This window comes from Grampus griseus (genome assembly GCF_964374135.1).
Source record: "Grampus griseus genome assembly, chromosome: 18".
Classification (NCBI taxonomy): domain Eukaryota; kingdom Metazoa; phylum Chordata; class Mammalia; order Artiodactyla; family Delphinidae; genus Grampus; species Grampus griseus.
This window is the reverse complement of record NC_139012.1, coordinates 14564996-14583121: the sequence shown is the minus strand read 5'-3', so window position 1 is coordinate 14583121 and position 18126 is coordinate 14564996. Positions and strand designations below refer to the sequence as shown.

The window sequence follows — 18126 nt, the reverse complement described above, 5'->3', positions numbered from 1 at the left end:
GCTGGAGCCGTGAGCAGCGCGGCTGAGCCCGCCCCTCGAGAGCCCCGCCCCTCGAGAGCCCCGCCCCCTCCCCGCCGACAGGAGCCCGGAAAAGCAGCCCTGCTGGTTTGGGGCGGCGAACGTGTACTCTAGACCATGAGCTCCTATCTCTCCATGATCTAATCAAAGAATAAAGCTCTCCTCTCCTTCTGAACCAAACTAAGTCTCATTCTGTTGGTACGAGCATCACGGGGCGGAAGGACTCCTGTTGGGGTCTGACTCGGGAGGGTCAGTACTAGAACCGGAAGCAATCAGACCCCCTTCTGCCCAGTAACGGTGTACTGACATCTCCCAGAGACCTAGATAAGGGAGAAGCAGTGGACTAGCTAAGAAAATTATTGGTTTCCTAGATGTGAGTGCAGTCTGCATCGTTCCCTTGAAAAGTGATTATTTACTCTTGGAAACTTGTGCCTCCCCTCCTGATAGAAGCCAGGTGAGGTTTATAGACCTTCTTGTTCTATCAGGTCAGAGACTTAAAGAAACAGACACTCAGGAACCTCTCAGGTGGGATTCTGGAAGAAAATCCGTTGTCCGGGAGACCCAGGCTCACACGAGACCCAGGAGCCAGCAGCATCAAGTGTCTTCTCCTTCAGACGCCCCACCCTACTGACCTGAGCCCCAGCAAACGCCCCTGTCACTCTAAACGGAGTGATTTAGACTTGAGACTTGGCGACTGGCCAGCGGAATGGAGCCTGACGCAGGTGATGAGACCCTCCTGGGGATGAGGTTTTCCTACGAGGACGGGTCTCCTGAAGGTGATGGGTAGAGATTCACGTGAAGAGAGTTGAACAAGGGCCCTCAATAAAAAACCAGGGGCAAGAGGAATGGTGTGGACCCTGGGGAGTTCCCACGAAGGGATCTTTCTGCAAAAGGCCCAGTTCTTTAAGTGATTTCCCTTTTAGAATCTGGGAAAAGACAAGTTGTCCAAAACTTTAGCTATTTCCCTTCTGCACTGAAATAAATTCCCTTTTGAGTTTATTCCAGCTCTTGAGTTAACTGAATTAGAATATCCCTGCCCAGTGCAGTGCTGCAGAGACCAGGAAATGAACTCAACAGTATTTGAGTGGACAGACCCATCAGGACCCTCAGTCTTCAATCCTCTCTCTGCTTCCCTCCTTCAACAGTCCACCCACTCCGAAGAAAGAATCTGGTCTTGTTTGTGTTGGGAAATATTCATAGTCAGATGGCAAAAGGATAACGCAAGATATAAAGTTCATTTTCACTCCTTTGTCGTTTGTTGATGCAAGGCTCGTTCAGGGTCAAAGTGTAATCAAGGAAATGATTGAAGATCAAGGTAGGGTATTTCCAGGCTAGTTTTTGAATGAGGGGAATCTAGGGATTTGGAGAGCAAACCCTGAGAAGTGAGGGCAGTGGAGAGAGGGCTCTGGAATGAACTTGCATGAGTCACTGGCAGCAAACCTTAGCAGTGAGGGCTGCAACTGTCCGATGTCCCAGCCATCAGCCCACCTGTCTGCAGAGGCCAGCTCGTTCTTTCTTATTGTAATTGTGCCCTCCTTCCTTTGGTTTTTACACAAAGACTAATAGTTCTCTCTCCCGTGCCTGCCTGTAAGGAAGGATTGTGAATTCCCAACCCTAAAATACTTGGAATTCGTCGGATAAAAGATCCTGCCCTTATTTCTCTACCTACAGAGTGCAGTTTTCTGTAGGAGAGGAAAGGTTGTGTTTTCTGCTCGTATAAAGAAAAAATAGTAACCAAAACCCCTTTCAAATCAAAGTATTTTTCTTGAGTCAAAAGCATCTCCTGAGCCTCCAGCCAAGTCCATGAAAAGGCTTTGTTAGATGATCTAAAGCTACCAGGGTTCATAAAAGTCATCATATCATTCACACTGAGCTTGAGAAGTCTGTCCTTTCTCTGCTTCTCACATGCAGGGGAAATTGAATGAGAAACTTTCATGTCATTTCTACCCTACCCACACTCTTTTCTTTCTGACTTAATGAATATAGTCACTCAGAAGATAACCAGTCATGTTATGGTCTATTTTACTGTGAAAGTGTTATTATTAAATTAATGATAATGTAAGTAATCACATAACATTTGGAAAACAATATGAAAAACAATTCTTTTCTTCATGGTCAGGTCTATTTTACTGTAAAAGTGTTTACAGTAAACACTTTAAAATTTGGAAAACAATATTCTTTTCTTCATGGTCAGAAGGCTGATGCCTTTCCATCCACCTCCCAATATTTCTACTGGACAAAGGTGACCACGAATCATCACCACAAACCACAGAGCCAACAGCCAGTACACTGTCCTACCCATTCTCACTTAGAAGTGAGCAGAAGACTCTTTTAGATCCCAATTAACAAGTACAGAAGGGGTGGCAGAAATTTTAAAAATTACCTTGAGGTAAACATCACAGTAATAATAGTTGCAGGTAAGAATACTGCTAAAATTAATAGGCAAAAATATGAGAAACAGGATATTGGCATAGACTCAAAGTATATCCCCACAAAACCCCTAGTAAGCTGGAAGGGAAATAGTAAATTTACCGTGGAGAAACCTGTGATTGAGTTAATATCACCAATGCCGAAACATATCTACATCATGGGTCTCCTAATATGATGTCAGCTTGACTGTCTGCAGAGTGCCCAGATTCACCATTGTTTCTGGGTGAGTCTGTGAGGACGATGAGCATTTGAATCAGTGGGCTCTTTAAAGTAGATTGCCCTCCCCAGTGTGGGTTGCCACCCCCCAACCTGTTAAGGGCCTGAATAGAAGCAGGGCGGAAGACAGAGGAATTCACTCCTTTTTTTGCTCTCTCACTGCTGGAGGCGACATCCAATCTCATCTTCTCCTGCCCTTGGACTGGGATTTACACCGTCAGCTCCCTTGGCTCTCAGGCTTTCAGACTTGAACTGAATTACACCACTGGCTTTCCTGGGTCTCCAGTTTTCAGGGGGGACAGATTATGGGACTTCTGAATCAGTTCCTCATAATAAATCTCAAATATATATATATGAGAAAAGGAAGGTTGGGGAGCTGGGACTGGGAAGCAACTATTTGATTTCAAAGTGTACTTTCCCCACTTCTGCTCTGCACCGTCTCCACGTCCTCAGCCTTCACTCGCTTCCTCAGGTTTGTCGTATTGTTTTTGTCCCTTCTCAGGGTCACCATCCCTCCATGGGCCGCAAGCCGGCACAGCAGCCTGCACCGTAGTAGCCATTGCGTCTTACTGGTGCATGGCGCCATCTCGTGGCCAAACTAGGCAACTGTCGAAATCAACATTACGTCCACTGTATTTGGGACACGTGACTGCTTTATTTGGGGTGACAACAGAGCTCTCTAGCTGTTTTCTCTTCTCTTCTTTACTTTTGTTTAAGCGGAGTAACATTAAGTCACATATGCTCAAAGAAATTCATGTTCCTATTTTAACTCACTCCTGGCAGGAGCAAGAAGTGTACGCGTTAATAGAAATGGAAATAGGGAGGATTGCAGGACCAAGAAGGGGTTGCAAAGAGCATTTTATTATGAATGAAGTACTGATGGCTCTTTTTCCAGCTTGATGCAAAGAGAGAAGTACAAACGTGCATGAGGTGGGGACTTCCCTGGTGGTCCGGTGGTAAAGAATCCATCTTCCAACGAAGGGGACGCGGGTTCCATCCCTGGCGGGCTAACTAAGATCCCACATGCCGCTGGGCAACTAAACCCATGCGCCACAACTACTGAGCTCGCATGCCTCAGCGAGAGAGCCCATGCACCACAACTAGAGAGAAGCCTGCAAGCTGCAACAAAAGATCCCACACGCCTCAATGAAGATCCCACGTGCTGCAACTAAGACCTGACACGGCCAAAAAAATAAATTAATTAATTTAAAAAAAACACGCATGAGGTATTCTGATAGTTACACTGTTCAGAAGTATCTAGCATTGTGAAAACAGATCTCTCTCTCCATATATGTATATCTATTCCCCACTTCAATAAATGTGAAATATAAGACATTACTATCAAAGCTCATTACCCATTTACTCATCCTTAGATGTACATCTGAGAGTGTTCCATGACTCCTCTGGGGAAATTATGACTGACTTTCCCTGCCTAGGTTGATTTCAGGACAATATGAAGGTGACTTGTTTTCCCCAAACCTCTGCTACATGACTGTGAGTGCTGGGAATTCCTTTCATAGAAACCAAAGCTTGTCTCCTTCTCAAGTACTTTTGCTGTATTCTTTGGCAATAATCAATTCTGCTGTAGAAGACAAGAAAAACAGGCAGAACGGATGAAACGCCCAAGTGTTAAGTATAGAGAGTAGGTAAGCAAGTAGCTTATGCAATATAAGCAAACCTAATAGGATATATTAAATATAGCTAATAAGTAAGTTATCATCTGAAAGGCATGCAAAAGATAAGTATGATAAAAGGAATATGTAATGGGACAAACAATATTCTTCATAGATAGAAAGATGGAGAGACCAAGTCACCGTGCTTGCCCTAAGCTGGCAGCTGGGTCATGCTGACGCCAACCACATGTTGGCAATGCCCAGTATATGCCACCTGCTTCCGTATGTGCTCTGCCCAAGAAAAGTGAATTAAAGTGCCAAGAGCTAGGCAGGCTAACTGGCAAGCTCCAGCTGTGGCCAGGTGTGCACACCTGAGTCTCTCTGATAGAGCAGGTGGTGTGTTGGCCCCCATGCCTGCTGTCTTTTGGGTCTGCTTGCTCAACATGCAATACTGGTCCTCACATGCGTGCTGCCAGGAGGCGATGCAGCAGAAAAAGGGAGAGGGAGAGGGAGGGAGAGAGAGAAGAGAGACAGGACATGTGAAATTTGTATGATCTGGGATTCAGGCAGAGTGGTCCTTGTTCCCCCCTTACACCCCATCCCCTAAGCCTGTGCACCTTTTGGACCATGAGTCTTTCTGATCCATGACTGCTGGGGTACCTCACCTCAGTGGTACCCTTGGAGGCTAACATCACATCCAGGTAATTCCTACATAACAAGTACAGGTAAGGGCTAAGGTGTTGAGAACCCAGAATTTCTATGTAGGAGGGGCTAAGGGACAACAATTTGTTGGAAAAGAGGCCGGGGACTGTCTTAAAGTTGTATTTACATAGCAAACACTGTTTAGAGTGATGGAGGTAAGTGGGGGCACTTTAAACCATCAGTCACTGAGTTTAAAGACGTTTATCCTTGGGAGGCACACACAGACTGAAATCCGCACTGACCTCAAATGACAGCAGGTGCCCTGTTGAGAGCAGCTTGGGTTTGGGGGGAAGAAGACAAAGGAGGGGTTGCTGATGATGGAGGAAGCCACCAACAGGAAGAGACGGGTAAGGAAAAGGTGGCCACAGTTGGGCTGGAAAAACCTGGGAGCTGCACACCTGGGGAAAGTCCTGGTCCACACAGGCCTGGTTCTGCCCAGGCCCCAGAGAGCAGCCCTGAGTGTGGAGGAGACAGACATGGAGACATCAGAAAAAAGAAGCCAGGACTCCAACCTCCCAGGAGAGTAAATCCGCACGGGACTCTGCTCACCTCAGGGAAGCAGGGGGCTGCCCCACGTGGTCGCGAAATGCAGTCTCCACTCCTGCCTGGGAAACTGACTGATGCTTCTGAGGATATGGAAACCTTTTTACACACAGTTCTCATTGTGCATGGTTAATGTTTCTATGATTTCCTATTTCTTCTCCCCCAACATTTTATTTTGAAATTTTTCAACCAGAGAAGTTGAACGTATAGTGCAAAGAACACGCAGACACCTCATCCAGGGTCATCAGTTATCAACAACGTCTTGCCACCTTTGCTTTATATATACTTATTTTTCTGAACCATTTGAAGGTAAGTTGCCTACATTTTGACATTGTGATATTAGGTTAAAATCACCACATGTGCTCTGAACAACATATAAGAGTCTTAAAAGTACAGTGTCGACAAAAAGCAACAGTGAGGGCTTCCCTGGTGGCGCAGTTGTTGAGAGTCCACCTGCCGATGCAGGGGACGCGGGTTCGTGCTCCGGTCCGGGAAGATCCCACATGTTGTGGAGCGGCTGGGCCCGTGAGCCATGGCCACTGAGCCTGTGTGTCTGGAGCCTGTGCTCCGCAACAGGAGAGGCCACAGCAGTGAGAGGCCCGTGTACCGCAAAAAAAAAAAAAAAAAAAAAGCAACAGTGAGATACATTAACAGAACAATATATTTTATACACTACACTTTTATAAATCAATAAAACCTGCACATCAAACAACCATGTACCTTTTTAAAAGAATACAGAAGGCACAATAAACACCAGAGGACAGTGGTTTGTTTATGGAAGAGAGGAAAATGGAAGTGGAGACGAGGGACAAAAGGAATCAAACAAGAGAGCAGCTTCCCACAGTGCAAAGAGGCTGTTATGTTATAAACCGAGGTGTGTGATAAACCCAACCAACTGCACCTAAAATCAGAAATGAAAGTAAGAAAGGAACGGAAAAAACAGACAAGAAGATGGAAGGGAGAAGAGAGAGGGAGGGAGGAAAATAATAAATGAATTTATCCCAAATGAGGGGAATCCTGGAATATCAGATTTCTGCAAATTTTGCTGTGTTACCTAATCTCGATTCATATCTAGCTTCATTTAGAAAGTAGTTGTATGTTTTTTGGGGAAAGAGCTCTCCTTAAAAAAAAAAAAAAAAAAAGACTGCCTGATAAACAGTCAGGCAGTTTACTCTTTCTTAGTACGTTATACTGTATTTTTCTTCTTCACACTATGAGAATTCCCAGAAAAGATATGCCTGGCTCTACATTTAAGATGGAAACCAGCAATTCAAAATGGAAAACCACGTATTTTCTTATATCATTCAAATGAAATGTTAACCAAGATTCCTTAAAACTTAGAAACATTAATGTTCACCTCTTTTGGTCAATATCTTGATTCCAGGGCTTAATTAGAATGTTGTCAAACATTCTTCCAAACGTGTAATAACTAGCAATAAAAATTAGATAAACAATTCTATCTATAAGTAGTTATTAGTCTCTTATTTTCCTGCCAGAATTTTATGCGTTTTGATTTTTTTCAGATGTAAATACATATTTAAGTCTCCTTTCTGACATAAAGAATCAGAGGATTAGAATATGAGAAAGAAAACCGAGAGAAACACTGGGCGAGTTTGCAAATGTTTTGGGCATAAACACTTACCTAGTTCACCTCTCCCTGGGGGAAAAAGAAGAGGTGATTTCTCTGGAAGAATTCAGCCAAATTTTGTTCACTATCCCACTGTCAAAATTACCAAGAGATACCAAATCTTAAATGTTTTTGATCTTTTTTTTTTTTTTTTGCAGTATGCGGGCCCTCTCACTGTTGTGGTCTCTCCCGTTGCGGGGCACAGGCTCCGGACGCGCAGGCTCAGCGGCCATGGCTCACGGGCCCAGCCGCTCCGCGGCATGTGGGATCTTCCCGGACCGGGACACGAACCCGTGTCCCCTGCATCAGCAGGCGGACTCTCAACCACTGCGTCACCAGGGAAGCCCTGTTTTTGACCTTTTGCAAAGCTTCCTAGAATTCAAAAACAATTGCAGATGGGGGTGGAAGGAAGAATCCATTGTAATTAATGATAGAAAAAAGGGAAAGAATTAAGTTTGCGAAGACAGAAACATTGAAAATAGCCAGTTTAAATCATGGAACACTCGACTAGAGGGATGGCAGTGGACTGTTGTGAGTAGAGCTGCATTTACAGGGTTTTCTTTGGCGGGGGGAGAGGGCAGAATCTGTGAACTCTTCCAGGCTAATAAATTTTATTATATCACAGATAATTCCCTCCTGAGTCGATGTGAAGATTATGACATAAGACATGTTGAGCACAGAAAAAAGTGCTAAATAAATATCATCTATTGTTGTTATTCCCAGAAAAATGAGGCTACTGAGCTCAGACTGACCAACCCTTTTGATGTGCCCAGATGGTCTAGGTTTTCGCACTGAATATCCTGTGTCCTGTGAATTCCCTCACCCCTGGATTCACAAATAGCTCCAAGTTTTCGGCTTTTATTGGTGTTGGGGAGGGTGGAGGAAAGTGACTGAATTCCTATTTTCCACAATCAAATGATAATCTCCTGTCAGAAGCCCAGTATTTCCTGTTTCTACCTTATCTTCCCCGCACACTGCCACCTGCCTGCTAAAAAGAAGGAACATCTTGTCCTCGGAGACAAGTCAGCACATTGCCCTGAAGAGGGCGGCCTAAGGCTCCATCTGGATTTGGTGTTCTCTGCACCACTCAGCAGTTACCAGCAGAGGGCACACTCCAACCTACCTTGCTCATTGTCTGTATCCCCTCCCCTGACCCACCTAGAGTTTCTGCCTCCTATGAAGTCTTAGTACATTGCTCTTCCAAGTTAAGATGTGTGCATCCTTTTTCCTCTCCCTTCCTTCCCTCTCTCCTTCCTCCCTCTCTCCTTCCCTCCCTTTCATTTCCATGAATAAAGTTGCAAGGAACATGAGCTCTCTTAAAAGTAAGAGAGTCAAACTTTTAGGAATTATAGGAAAAAATATAATCAATCCAACCATCAAAAACTACAGATATGAGAATAATGAGATACAGAATATAAAGTAAGCATCTTTAATACTTAAAAAATAAAATATGGAGACCTTCAAGATGGCGGAGGAGTAAGACGTGGAGATCATCTTCCTCCCCAAAAATACATCAGAAATACACCTACATGTGGAAGAACTCCTACAAAACACCTACTGAACGGTGGCAGAAGACCTCAGACCTCCCAAAAGGCAAGAAACTCCCCACGTACCTGGGTAGCGCAAAAGAAAAAACAGAGACAAAAGAATAGGGACAGTACCTGCCGCTCGGGGAGGGAGCTGTGAAGGAGGAAAGGTTTTCACACACCAAGAAGCCCCTTCACTGGCACAGACGGTGCGTGGCGGGGGCGGGGTAAGCTTTGGAGACACAGAGGAGAGTGCAGCAACAAGGGGTGCAGAGGGCAAAGCGGAGAGATTCCTGCACAGAGGATCGGTGCTGACCAGCACTCTCCAGCCCGAGAGGCTTGTCTGCTCACCTGCCGGGGCGGTCGGGGGCGGGGAGCTGAGGCTCGGGCTTCAGAGGTCAGACCTCAGGGAGAGGACTGGGGTTGGCTGCATGAACACAGCCTGAAGTGGGCTAGTGCGCCACAGCTAGCCGGGAGGGAGTCCGGGAAAAAGTCTGGAAATGCCTAAGAGGCAAGAGACGATTGATTCCTGGTGTGCGAGGAGAGGGAATTCAGAGCACTGCCTAAACGAGCTCCAGAGACGGATGCGAGCCGTGGCTATCAGCGCGGACCCCAGAGACAGGCATGGGACACTAAGGCTGCTGCTGCCGCCACCAAGAAGCCTGTGTACGAGCACAGGTCACTCTCCACACCCCCCTTCCGGGGAGCCTGTGCAGCCCGCCACTGCCAGGGTCCCGGGATCCAGGGACAACTTCCCCGGGAGAACACACGGCATGCCTCAGGCTGTTGCAACATCATGCTGGCCTCTGCCGCCGCAGGCTCACCCCGTATCCGTACCCTTCCCTCCCCCTGGCCTGAGTGAGCCAGAGCCCCTGAATCAGCGGCTCCTTTAACCCCATCCTGTCTGGGCGGGGAACAGACGCCCTCAGGAGACCTACACGCAGAGGCGGGGCCAAATCCAAAGCTGAGCCCCGGGAGCTGTGCGAACAAAGAAAAGAAAGGGAAATTTCTCCCAGCAGCCTCAGGAGCAGCGGATTAAATCTCCACAATCAACTTGATGTACCCTGCATCTGTGGAATACCTGAATAGACAATGAATCATCCCAAAATTGAGGCGGTGGACTTTGGGAATAACTGTAGACTTGGGGTTTCCTTTCTGCATCTAATTTGTTTCTGGTTTTATGTTTATCTTAGTTTAGTATTTAGAGTTTATTATCACTGGTAGATTTGTTTATAGATTTGGTTGTTGTGTTCCTTTTTATTTTTGTACATATATATATATAGTGTGTATGTGTGAATGTGTATGTGTATGCTTCTTTGTGTGAGTTTGTCTATATAGCTTTGATTTTACCATTTGTCCTAGGGTTCTCTCTGTCCATTTATTTTTTTTTTAGTATAGTTTTTAGCACTTGTTATCACTGGTGGATTTGTTTTTTGGTTTGGTTGCTCTCTTCTTTCTTTTATTACTTAAAAACATCTTATTTTTAATAATTTTTAAAATAACTTTCTTTTCTTTCTTTCTTTCTTTCTCTCTCTTTCTCTCTTTCTTTCTTTCTTTCTTTCTTTCTCCCTTTCTTCTGAGCCATGTGGCTGACGGTCTTGGTGCTCCAGCCAGGTGTCAGGCCTGTGCCTCTGAGGTGGGAGAGCCAAGTTCAGGACATTGGTCCACCAGAGACCTCCCAGCTCCATGTAATAACAAACAGTAAAAGCTCTCCCAGAGATCTCCATCTCAACGCTAAGACCCAGCTCCACTCAACGTCCAGCAAGCTCCAGTGCTGGACACCCCATGCCAAACAACTAGCAAGACAGGAACACAACCCCACCCATTAGCAGAGAGGCTGCCTAAAATCATAAGAAGGTCACAGACACCCCAAAACACACCACCGGATGTGGTCCTACCCATCAGAAAGATAAGATCCAGCCTCATCCACCAGAACACAGGCACCAGTCCCCTCTACCAGGAAGCCCACACAGCCCACCGAAACAAGCTTAGCCACTGGGGGCAGACACCAAAAACAACGGGAACCACAAACCCACAGCCTGTGAAAAGGAGACCCCAAACACAGTAAGTTAAGCAAAATGAGAAAATAGAGAAACACAAAGCAGATGAAAGAGCAAGACAAAAACCCACCAGACCAAACAAATGAGGAGGAAATAGGCAGTCTACCTGAAAAAGAATTCAGAGTAATGATAGTAAAGATGATCCAAAATCTTGGAAATAAAATGGAGAATATACAAGAAATGTTTAACAAGGACCTAGAAGAACTGAAGAGCAAACAAACAATGATGAACAACACAATAAATGAAATTAAAAATTCTCTAGATGGAATCAATAGCAGAATAAATGAGGCAGAAGAACAGATAAGTGACCTGGAAAATAAAGTAGTGGAAATAACTACCCTAGAGCAGAATAAAGAAAAAAGAATGAAAAGAATTGAGGACAGTCACAGAGACCTCTGGGACAACATTAAACACACCAAACTTTCGAATTATAGGGGTTCCAGAAGAAGAGAAAAAGAAAGGGACTGAGAAAATATTTGAAGAGATTATGTAGTTGAAAATTTCCCTGATATGGGAAAGGAAATAGTTAATCAAGGCCAGGAAGTGCAGAGTCCCATACAGGATAAATCCAAGGAGAAACATGCCAAGACACATATTAACCAAACTATCAAAAATTAAATACAGAGAAAAAATATTAAAAGCAGCAAGAGAAAAACAACAAATAACATATGAGGGAATCCCCATAAGGTTAAAAACTGATCTTTCAGCAGAAACTCTGCAAGCCAGAAGGGAGTGGCAGGACATATTTAAAGTGATGAAAGGGGAAAACCTACAACAAAGATTACTCTACCCAGCAACTATCTCATTCAGATTCCATGGAGAAATTAAAACCTTTACAGACAAGCAAAAGCTAAGAGAATTCAGCACCACCAAATCAGCTTTACAACAAATGCTAAAGGAATTTCTCTAGGCAGGAAACACAAGAGAAGGAAAAGACCTACAATAACAGACACAAAACAATTAAGAAAATGGTAATAGGAACATACATATCAATAATTGCCTTAAATGTAAATGGATTAAATGCTCCAACCAAAAGACATAGACTGGCTGAATGGATACAAACACAAGACCCACATATATGCTGTCTAAAAGAGACCCACTTCAGACCTAGGGACACATACAGACTGAAAGTGAGGGGATGGAAAAAGATATTCCATGCAAATGGAAATCAAAAGAAAGCTGGAGTAACAATTCTCATATCAGACAAAATAGACTTTAAAATAAAGACTATTACAAGAGACAAAGAAGGACACTACATAATGATCAAGGGGTCAATCCAAGAAGAAGATATAACAACTGTAAATATTTATTCACCCAACATAGGAGCACCTCAATACATAAGACAAATGCTAACAGCCATGAAAGGGGAAATCGACAGTAACACAGTAATCGTAGGGGACTTTAACACCCCACTTTCAACAATGGACAGATCATCCAAAATGAAAATAAATAAGGAAACACAAGCTTTAAATGATACATTAAACAAGATGGACTTAATTGATATTTATAGGACATTCCATCCAAAAACAACAGAATAACACTTTCTTCTCAAGTGCTTATGGAACATTCTCCAGGACAGATCATATCTTGGGTCACAAATCAAGCCTTGATAAATATAAGAAAATTGAAATCGTATCAAGTATCTTTTCTGACCACAACGCTATGAGACTAGATATCAATTACAGGAAAAAATCTGTAAAAAGTACAAGCACATGGATGCTAAACAATACACTACTTAATAACCAAGAGATCACTGAAGAAATCAAAGAGGAAATCAAAAAATACCTAGAAATAAATGACAATGACCACCCAAAACCTATGGGATGCAGCAACAGCAGTTCTAAGAGGGAAGTTTATAGCAATACAGCCCTACCTCAAGAAATAAGAAATATCTCAAGTAAACAACCTAACCTTACACCTAAAGCACTTAGAGAAAGAAGAACAGAAAAACCCTAAAGTTAGCAGAAGGAAAACAATCATAAAGATCAGATCAGAAATAAATGAAAAAGAAATGAAGAAAACAATAGCAAAGATCAATAAAACTAAAAGCTGGTTCTTTGAGAAGATAAACAAAATTGATAAACCGTTAGCCAGATTCATTAGCAAAAAAAGGGAGAAGACTCAAATCAATAGAATTAGAAACGAAAAAGGAGAAGGAACAACTGACACTGCAGAAATACAAAGGATCATGAGAGATTACTACAAGCAACTATACGCCAATGAAATGGACAACCTGGAAGAAATGGACAAATTCTTAGAAAAGCACAACCTTCCAAGACTGAACCAGGAAGAAATAGAAAATATAAACAGACCAATCTCAAGCACTGAAATTGAAACTGTGATTACAACTCTTCCAACAAACAAAAGCCCAGGACAAGATGGCTTCACAGGCGAATTCTATCAAACATTTAGAGAAGAGCTAACACCTATCCTTCTCAAACTCTTCCAAAATATAGCAGAGGGAGGAACACTCCCAAACTCATTCTACGAGGCCACCATCACCCTGATACCAAAACCAGACTAAGATGTCACAAAGAAAGAAAACTACAGGCCAATATCACTGATGAACATAGATGCAAAAATCCTCAACAAAATATTAGCAAACAGAACCCAACACCACATTAAAAGGATCATACACCATGATCAAGTGGGGTTTATCCTAGGAATGCAAAGATTCTTCAATATGTGCAAATCAATCAATGTGATACACCACATTAACAAACTGAAGGAGAAAAACCATATGATCATCTCAATAGATGCAGAAAAAGCTTTTGAGAAAATTCAACACCCATTTATGATAAAAACCCTCCAGAAAGTAGGCATAGGGTGAACTTACCTCAACATAATAAAGGCCATATATGACAAACCCACAGCCAACATTGTTCTCAATGGTGAAAAACTGAAATCACTTCCTCTAAGATCAGGAACAAGACAAGGTTTTCCACTCTCACCACTATTATTCAACATAGTTTTGGAAGTTTTAGCCACAGCAATCAGAGAAGAAAAAGAAATAAAAGGAATCCAAATTGGAAAAGAAGTAAAGCTGTCACTGTTTGCAGATGATATGATACTATACATAGGAGAATCCTAAAGAGGCTACCAGAAAACTACTAGAGCTAATCAATGAATTTGGTAAAGTAGCAGGATACAAAATTAATGCTCAGAAATCTCTTGCATTCCTACACACTAATGATGAAAAATCTGAAAGAGAAATTAAGGAAACACTCCCATTGACCACTGCAACAAAAAGAATAAAATACCTAGGAATTAAACCTACCTAAGGAGACAAAAGACTGGTATGCATAAAACTATAAGAGACTGATGAAAGATACAAACAGATGGAGAGATATACTATGTTCTTGGATTGGAAGAATCAACACTGTGAAAATGACTATACTACCCAAAGCAATCTACAGATTCAATCTTTATCAAACTACCAATGGCATTTTTCACAGAACTAGAACAAAAAATTTCACAATTTGTATGGAAACACAAAAGACCCGGAATAGCCAAAGCAATCTTGAGAAAGAAAAATGGAGCTGGAGGAATCAGGCTCCCAGACTTCAGACTATACTACAAAGCTACAGTAATTGAGACAGTATGGTACTGGCACAAAAACAGAAATATAGGTCAATGGAACAGGATAGAAAGCCCAGAGATAAACCCATGCACATATGGTCACCTTATTTTTGATAAAGGAGGCAAGAATATACCACAGAGAAAAGACAGCCTCTTCAATAAGTGGTGCTAGGAAAATTGGACAGCTACATGTAAAAGAATGAAATTAGAATACTCCCTAACACCGTACACAAAAATAAATTCAAAATGGATTAAACACCTAAATGTAAGGCCAGACACTATAAAACTCTTAGAGGAAAACATAGCCAGAACACTCTTTGACATAAATCACTGTAAGATCCTTTTTGACCCATCTCCTAGAGAAATGGAAATAAAAACAAAAATAAACAAATGGAACCTAATGAAACTTCAAAGCTTTTGCACAGCAAAGGAAACCATAAACAAGACAAAAAATCAACCCTCAGAATGGGAGAAAATATTTGCAAACAAAGCAACTGAGAGAGGATTAAACTCCAAAATTTATAAGCAGCTCATGCAGCTCAATATCAGAAAAACAAACAACCTAATCCCTAAATGGGCAGAAGACCTAAATAGACATTTCTCCAAAGAAGATATACAAATTGCCAACAAAGACATGAAAGGATGCTCAACATCACTAATCATTAGAGAAATGCAAATCAAAACTAAAATGAGGTATCACCTCACACCAGTCAGAATGGCCATCGTCAAAAAATCTACAAACAATAAATGCTGGAGAGGGCGTGGAGAAAAGGCAACCCTCTTGCACTGTTGGTGGGAATGTAAATTGTTACAGCCACTATGGAGAACAGTATGGAAGTTCCTTAAAAAACTAAAAATAGAACTACCATATGACCCAGCAATCCCACTACTGGGCATATACCCTGAGCAAACCATAATTCAAAAACAGTCATGTACCACAATGTTCATTGCAGCTCTATTTACAATAGCCAGAACATGGAAGCAACCTAAGTGCCCATCGACAGATGAATGGATAAAGAAGAGTGGCACATATATACAATGGAATAGTACTCGGCCATAAAAAGAAACGAAATTGAGTTATTTGTAGTGAGATGGGTGGACATAGAGCCTGTCATACAGAGTGAAGTAAGTCAGAAAGAGAAAAACAAATCCCATATGCTAACACATATATATGGAATCGTAAAAAAAAAGGAGGGGGTTATGAAGAACCTAGGGGCAGGACGGGAATAAAGACACAGACCTAGTAGAGAATGGACTTGAGGACACGGGGAGCGGGAAGGGTAAGCTGGGATGAAGTGAGAGAGTGGCATAGACATATATACACTACCAAACGTAAAATAGATAGCTAGTGGGAAGCAGCTGCATAGCACAGGGAGATCAGCTCGGTGCTTTGTGACCACCTAGAGGGGTGGGATAGGGAGGGTGGGAGGGAGACGCAAGAGGGAGGAGATATGGGGATACATGTATATGTATGGCTGATTCACTTTGTTATAAAGCAGAAACTAACACACCATTGTAGAGCAATTATACTCCAATAAAGATGTTAAAATAAATAAATAAAATAAAAAATTAAAAAAATAAAATATGGCCTTTGAATTATGACTAAAGAACAAGAGATTAGAAAAAGAAACAGCAAGATTTGAAAAAGAATAAAATGGAACTTCCAGAATTATTTTAAAAAGGAGAGTAATAGAAATTAGAAACTCTGGATGGGTTAACAGCAGATTATATATAGTTGAAGAAAAAATTTAAAAATTAGAACATATGTCTGAAAAAATTCCCAGAATTCATCATGGAGCAATAAAGAAGTAAATAATGTTAAAGAGATTTTGAGACATAGGACCAACTAAAAAAATAGAGCTTGTCAGAGTCACAGAAGGAGATAAAGAAAGGATAGGGACAGAGGTGATATCTGGAGAAGGAAGGGACTAATGGTTGTCCAGAATTGATGAAAGCAATGAATCATCAGTTTCAAAAAGTTCAGTAAATCCCAAATAAGATTTTTTTTTTAAATCCACACTTAGAAAATTAGTGAAACTGCCAAAACCAAAGACAAAGACAATCTTAAAACCAAAGAGAAAATACAGGTTAACCTCCAAAGAAATGACACATCAGACGCTCGATTTCTCAAAAACAACAATGGAAGCCAAATGAAAATAGAATTATATCTTCAAAGTACTGAGTCAAAATGAATGTGTAACCCAGCAAAATTCATTTAATGAAATACTATATTCTACTGTACTAATTAATGAGCCATAGCTACATTGCTGAACACAGATGAATTTCACAAACATAATGTGTGAAAAAATTGGTTACAGAAGAAAGCCGCACTATGATTCCATTTATATAAGATTCAGAAGCACGCAAGACTAAAGCAATGGGTCAAAGAAGCCTTAACTGTTACTGTATAATTTGTACTTTGTAATATCTGGTCCCTGCATGGTTCATTAAGCTTCAGGCTAACAGAAAATTAAACATTAACTATGTGGCAGGAAAAAAATCTGCGAACTCAAAACCTTCAGAATCCATCTACAAACTTTTAGTAAATATCTGTGTAGGAAGTTAGAAAGATCGTCTTAGGCTACCTTTAAAATGCCATCGGTAAATCAGACTTTATCCTAAGTTCTGGTCCTTCCTCAGGCCACCCGAGCATGAAGTACTGTCACCTGCCCGCATTAACTTGCTGCAACACTGGTCCAAGCGGGTTGTGTCCGCTGCATGCCTAGACCACCGCAGCGATCTGTCTGGACAGTGTCCCTGGAGACGCCTGAGCGACATGTCCAGGGCACAGATCTCGGCTCTGGTGTTTGGCGTCGGGGGCTTTGGCGCTCTCGTCGCTGCCACCGCATCCAATGAGTGGAAAGTAACTACCCGAGCATCCTCGGTGATAACGGCCACTTGGGTTTACCAGGGTCTGTGGATGAACTGCGCAGGTAACGCGTTGGGTTCTTTCCATTGTCGACCGCACTTTACTATCTTCAAAGTAGAAGGTAAATATAATAGCTTTGTTTGGGGTGGAGGTAAAATGTCACTTTTCCCCTCACTGTGCTGAAGAGTCCGTATACAGTTGGCTGTTAACTCTGACTACTTAATCCAAGTGCCAAGATTTGCCTAGGAGGGACGGGGTGTATGAATGCTGACTGAAAGAATTAAATCATGTCTTTCATATGGCAAATAACTGCATGGATCTTTTAGAAATACCTAATGCGAATAATCGACTCCAAAGGAAAGGGCAGAAGTGACTGGCTTGTTTTAAAACAGGTTTTGATTTGCCTTGTGTCATGGAGGACACCATATATATACATATGGTAAACACACGCCGTCAGTAGATCATACCTTGTACTGTTTTGTTTTTGTGGCCTCACCGCGCGGCATGCGGGATCTTAGTTTCCTGACCAGGGATGGAACCCATGCCCCTGCAGTGGAAGCACAGAGTCTTAACCACTGGACCGCCAGGGAAGTCCTGATCACATGTTATCCTAAGTCCCTATACTTCCTCAGGCCATTCTAGCATGAAATCCATACACATACGTGTGTATATTCACAGTGATAGAAACATATGAGAAGATGGACAGTGTTGAGAGATGTAGGGGTTTTTAAAGGGGTTTCCATATTTTTTAAAAAAATCGTGTTTAGTGATAATACAGCAGAGCAAGAAAATTTTAAAAAGTAGTTAAGAGGGCTTCCCTGGTGGCGCAGTGGTTTAGAGTCCCCCTGCCGATGCAGGGAACACGGGTTTGTGCCCCGGTCCGGGAAGATCCCACGTGCCGCGGAGCGGCTGGGCCCGTGAGCCATGGCTGCTGAGCCTGCGC

General features: G+C 42.5%; 1 protein-coding gene across 4 annotated transcripts in view; it reads left to right on the top strand.

Moving 5' to 3' along the window:
- Positions 1–17090: 17090 nt before the first annotated feature.
- Positions 17091–18126, top strand: part of CLDN10 (claudin 10) — a gene marked incomplete at its 5' end in the record, with an annotated part of 100502 nt that continues 99466 nt past the window's right edge. For 2 of the 4 annotated variants that reach the window (XM_082675518.1, XM_082675515.1), the window contains one exon: positions 17091–17247. In XM_082675518.1, the coding sequence (XP_082531644.1) occupies positions 17091–17247 (157 nt within the window). Of the gene's footprint in view, positions 17305–18126 lie in introns of all 4 variants that reach the window. The other 2 variants (XM_082675517.1, XM_082675514.1) reach the window with 1 other exon arrangement.